Raw genomic sequence first — 5906 nt, forward strand, 5'->3', positions numbered from 1 at the left:
AGGAGCCTTCAATATGAAACGGGGGTCCATCTCTTTCTAGACAAGTCAACTAGGGGCATCTAGAAAGAGCCCAGTTGCCTTCTTCATCGTTGGATAGATTGCTTCTCCCAAAGATGCTTTTTTCAAGAGGCAAGTGGACTTTCTGATGTTCTGGAATCTTCAGCTTCCAGAGCTGTAGATGCTTCTTGGATGAGAAGAGAAACATCTTCAAAGAAAAACATGAATTCCAGTTCCCTCTTGAAAAAAGCACTTTTGGGACAACCATGACCTGGATGACAGAGAATCTAATTCATGCAGCATAGAGCATCTTAACTTCCTGCACCTGTGTATGGTTTGCCAATTGCCCAGTGGCACATAGGACAGCGCTCCAGAGGGTTAACGTCATTGCCCAGAGGATTGTTGGTTGCCCTCTCCCCTCTTTGGAAGAGCTTTATAGCTCCCGCTGCCTTAAGAAAGTTCAAAACGTTCTTAAAAGATCCATCGCATCCTGGCCACCCCTTATTTTTTGAACTATTACCATCTGGCAGACGGTACAGGACAATAAAAACAAGGACAAATAGGCTGAAAAACAGCTTCTATCCTAGGGCAGTAACTATGCTGAATTCTACTGTATAGTGCAATATTAATGCAATATCATAGGTTTTCAATTCAATTGTATAGAATGTGAAGGATGTGTGTTTGTGTTTTATTTTTATAGGTTATGATGTACACTGAAGATGGCATTTAATTTCGTTGTACGAGGTGCAATGACAATAAAGCAAACTAACTCATTTTTATACAGGTCAGCCAAACACTCCTCCCAGGGTCATTCACGCCATTAAGTGGATCGCAGCAACTGTCGGACACGAGTTCTCGTTTTCAATACCGCCAGAGACATTTCATGACCAAGAAGACGGGAATTCAACTCAGCTGACCCTCGGAATGAATCCGGTCGACGGCTGCCCGACAGATCTGGAAAGCTGGTTACAATTTAATGCCAGGGATCAAACTATGTCTGGTTATCCACTTGATCCCGATTTCCAGTATTCCCCTCAAGAGTTTTTACTCTTTGCCATAGATTCGGGAGGATTAAAGGCCGAAGATAAATTTGTCGTAGAAATATTCAAACCAACTATTATCCCGTGCTACGTTTATACGATAATCGCAACCAATAGCTACCACTCGTTCCTGAAAAACAGAAGTAGGATTCACTTCTTTTTAAAGAAACTTTCCGATTATTTGTTGGCGGAGAGTCCCGGGGATGTGGTCCTACTTCATCTCAAAAGTGGATCCGCTGTGTTCATGTGGTACAACAAATCGTTTTGCTCAAAGACTGAGAAATGTGCAAGAGATGACATCCAGGAGGTGCTCACCAAACTAGGAAGGCCCGGGGAAGACATCCATCCAGATTTCGCCGAGGCCATGTTGCCAGAATTCACAATTGAACAAATCGGAGAGGTGGGATACACTGAGATTTGCTTGTCCACGACAAAACTGACAAATGAGTCTGTAGTGTTCAACAGGACTCTCACTGAGTTTAAAGGCGGCAACTGTTGGATAACAAACGCACTCTTGGCCTTGTTAATTGTTGTGTGTTCCACAACTCTAGCGTTCCTCATAGTTGTCCATTGTCAGAAGTATCGCAAGAAAACATTTCAACCGCAGTGTCCACCTACCTGTGGCCGCATCGACTTCAAGGTGGACATGCAGACTTCGCACAAATCTCCTCTACTGGAAGAGGATGTTCCTCCATCGATTCGGTTACCCGTGTCAATGGTTTCTCAACAGTGTTCCTTCAGAGCAAATCAAGGTCTGGTTATCTCAAGGCTTCCACCTCCTCCAAAGTATAGACTTCCGCCATTGTATGGAAGAAGGGATCCCGGATGATCCTACTCGCTTGTTCCAATGCAAGTCTATTCTCATTTATTTATTAAATTTATATGCTGCTCTATCCTGTGATCCAAAGTGAGCCTATGTACAACTCTACCTGAAATCTGTAATTCATTTATTCTTTTTATAACTTCTAGCCCAGAGGTGTCAAACTCAATTTCATTGAGGGCCGCATCAGGGGGGCCGGGTGGGCGTGGTCGACTGGGTGGGTGTGGCCATCTTGACACCACTCCCCAAACTGCTGGCATGTTTCCTCTTTGCATTGGGTAGACCGGGCCGAAGCCACGCTGGCAGGCCCCTTAGATTTTCCGGGATGGCCCCACGGGCTGGATCCGACCACATCATGGGCCGGATCCGGCCCGCAGTCCTTGTGTTTGACACCCCTGTCCTAGCCATCAAGAAATTGATCTTTTTTTTTCTGCAAAAAGTTCCCCGTATATTATAATAATTAATTATACATTTGGATATGTTATTCCAAATGTCATGATAAAAATCGTGTAGCTAACCAAGAACCTTCCCCCCACCACCCCTTCGATAGGATGGGATAGTGGTTCCATATTTTGGTCACCAGCAGAGTATTACATACCTGTTCTTGGTAAGCAAAGATGGAGACAACAGGAATAACTTCCTTCACAACTTGTGTTTGAGTTGTGATGATAGCATCCTTTGTAGGCAAAGGCACCGAGACAATGCTATCTATTTTATACTGTTTTAAAAAAGGGAGACTTCCTCTTTAGACATGCCCATTAGTGGAGCCCTCATTGTTAGAGCTGCTATTTGTTTATTAATCAAATTTATCAATTTGATTAATAAATAAACTAATTTATTGAATTTGAAATAAATTCGAATTTATCAATTTGATTAATGTATCTCACCAAAGGTGACAAATGAGGATTAGAAGAATAAATAAAAATAAAAAATGTACAATATATAAAAATCTTACAGGCAGTCCTCAACTTGCGACTACAATCGAGTTCAAAATTTATGTTGTTCAGAGAGACAGTTGAGTTTTGCCTCATTTTACGACCTTTCTTCAGTTATTAAGTGAATCACTGCAGTTATGTTCATAACATGGTTGTTAAGCGAATTGGGATTCCCCGTTGACGTTGCTTGTCAGGTCGCAAAAAGGGATCGCATGACCCCGGGATACTGCGACCGTTATAAATACGAATCAGTTGCCAAACATCTGAATTTGAATCATATAACCACGGGGAGGCTGCAACGGTCATAAGTGTGAAAAAATGATCATGTCCCTTTTTCCAGTGGCATTGTAACTTCAAACGGTCACTAAATGAACTGTCATAAGTCAAGGACTACCTGTGACATATCAGAAAGAAACCACAGGAGGAGGAGGAGGATTTTAAAAAAATGAAGGGAGGGATTTCCTCTTAAGGGACAAAAAGAAAATTTAAATTGTACTTCTAAGTAGAATAGGTTGAGTTAATCCTTTCCTCTTAGCCCCATTTTAAGTGATCATGAAGGTCTAATGTCAACTTGCAAAGCATCCCTGCCTTCTCTTGAGTTGCAAGGGGCTCTCAAGTTGCAAGGGGGATGGGAAAACGGCAAAGCAGCACGGCAGCCAAAAACAAAAGCACATTCCGGACATATCTCTCTCAAGGCTCTCTCCCAGGGTTACACACAGCAGCCGGAGGGGAGTGATCTCTACAATCCATAAAATTGCTCTGTTGGCGAATGTGACTGATGACACACCCTGGGGGGAAAACAGGGTCAAGTCTGGGCCATAAATTATGTGGGGTCAGAGTTGGCTTCATTGGAACACTGACAGCAAGCCAACTTTGACCCCACGTAAATTTGGCCAGACTTGCCTCACTGCAACACAAGAACTAGCCAGTTCACACGTGTGAGTTTCCTTAAGTGGTTTTCTACGGAATTGTGGTCTAAAACAGCCTTTATCAATCTTAGCAACATTACGATGTGTGGACTTAAACTCCCAGAATTCCCCAGCAAGTATGGATGACGTTAACAGAATTTCACTAAAAGCCTGGACTCTCAAGTATAGCAATGTGACTTAAACCAAAGAAAAAACTCAAGTAGCAAACATTATGATTTTCTTTAAAAAAAAATAATCCAGCAAAGTCCTTTTTATGTAGTCATAAAGATCTGAGTGTAAATTGAAATTCTCTTTGGTTTTAAGAGTCAAATGGGGTTTGGAACAAATAGTATATTTATTTTGCATTTTCATACAAAAGCGCTAAAATTATTACAAAAATGTAAAAAGCAATCGAAGTTTAACAGAACTGTACAGTTAGATAGAGATATCAAATCAGGCATTCAAAGTTTACAGATCGTGTACAGAATTCACTGCCGGCTGGGTTTCCCATTTTCTGTGGTTTCCATTCTAAAACAAATCAAAATTACAAATTTAATTATAAATCAGACAATGAGGCCAAGTGTTACATTTATCGTTTCGCTTTTAAACCTAAAAAGAGGTACAACCTTAAAAATTATGTGGAGAGAGCAGGGTAGAATAAAAACAGAGCAAACATTGTAGTTTCTGGACAGTAGTTCCTGGACTGATGGGGGTTTTAATTCTAATTTAATTTTAACTTGTTAGTCTTAATTGTACTTTTGACTGTTAAATTATGAGATTTGGATTTAATTTTTTAACTTTTTATTAGATGTTTCTTAACTGTTGTGAGCCGCCCTGAGTCCGGCTGGAGATAGGGCGGCATATAAATCTCATTAATAAATAAATAAATAAATAAGTTCCATTATAGCCAATTTGCAACAATTATTTAATTCAGTTTTCCTTATTTGTGCAACTCTTGCTGAAGATCAACTTATTTTATCTTGCTTTAGAATCAACTGAATTTTTGGGGATGGAAGTTTATTTCATCAATCCACAGCACAGGATCGAAATAAGCAGTAAATACCCATCACAATTAGACTGATGGGAAGCAAAGCTGATTGTCCTGCATTATTCAAGGCCAGCCAGCTCTTATAAACTTCAATTTAACATAAATTTCCAAGCTGGTTTATGTACTCTTCAACTTTAATTGCCGTTTTAGAATAGAACAGAATTCTTTATTGGCCAAGTGTGATTGGACACACAAGGAATTTGTCTTGGTGCATACGTTTTAAGTTCAGGAATTCGGCCTGGGGATTTCTGTTGAGTTTAGGAAATTAAGTATATTCTTAACATACTGCTTTTTATCAAACAACCAATGTCCATATAAATTTACAAAACGACTATTTGCAAGAATTAAATCTTTGAAATTTTTCAACGGTTGAATAAAATGTTCGTCTTTTTGCTCTTTATATATAATTCTTATTGTAAATGGCAAACATATACATATGCATACACACACACACAATCCTCTTTTAATGATCCCATAATCCCTTGCCGGGTGGAGTCTGGGCAATTGAATCAGTGATGAAATCTAAAATTTATGACTATCGGTTCTGTGGGCATGGCTTGGGGGGGAGGGGGGTAATGTGACTGTGTGAGCGTGGCCAACTTTTTTTTTTTTTTTTACTTTTAAAACCGAAGAAGAGGTTGTATAAAAAATGTTTTTAAAAGAAAAAAAGCCTCTGCCGATCAGGCAACTCAGCCGGGATCGTCAGAGGCTTTTAAAAGCATTTTTTCTACAACCTCTTCGGCCAAAGAGGTTGTAGAAAAAATGCTTTTAAAAGCCTCTGACGATCCCAGCTGAGCCGTGCGATCATCAGAGGCTTTTTTTTTTTACTTTTAAAAGCATTTTTTTCTGCCGAAGAGGTTGTAGAAAAAATGCTTTAAAAAAAAAAAAGCCTCTGATGATCGCACAGCTCAACTGGGTGGGGGAGGGGGGGGAGGGAGAGATTTTTGCTACCAGTTCTCCGAACCACCCGCCTCCATCGCTACAGGATCGGGCAATCTGGTCCGAACCGGGAGCATTTCACCCCTGAATTGAATAGAGTTAGCAGAGTGATTTAATGGCCGGATGCCGTTCCTGTTGCCAATGCAGAGTTATGTTCAGTAGATATATTCTCATTGTGCTGAGGGAGAAATATCTGCCTCTACCTAGGATCGAACTCAG

General features: G+C 40.5%; 1 protein-coding gene across 4 annotated transcripts in view; it reads right to left on the reverse strand.

Moving 5' to 3' along the window:
- Window positions 1-4036: 4036 nt before the first annotated feature.
- The window catches only part of INTS13 (integrator complex subunit 13), a 26300-nt gene continuing 24430 nt past the window's right edge, over window positions 4037-5906 (reverse strand). For all 4 annotated transcript variants that reach the window (XM_070948050.1, XM_070948048.1, XM_070948049.1 and 1 more), the window contains one exon: window positions 4037-4228. In XM_070948050.1, the coding sequence (XP_070804151.1) occupies window positions 4189-4228 (40 nt within the window). In that variant the 3' untranslated portion in view covers window positions 4037-4188. The remainder of the gene's footprint in view (window positions 4229-5906) is intronic.

The sequence above is a fragment of the Pituophis catenifer genome, unplaced genomic scaffold (genome assembly GCF_029215685.1).
Source record: "Pituophis catenifer annectens isolate HBS135680 unplaced genomic scaffold, rPitCat1.0.hap2 SCAF_7, whole genome shotgun sequence".
NCBI classification, from domain to species: domain Eukaryota; kingdom Metazoa; phylum Chordata; class Lepidosauria; order Squamata; family Colubridae; genus Pituophis; species Pituophis catenifer.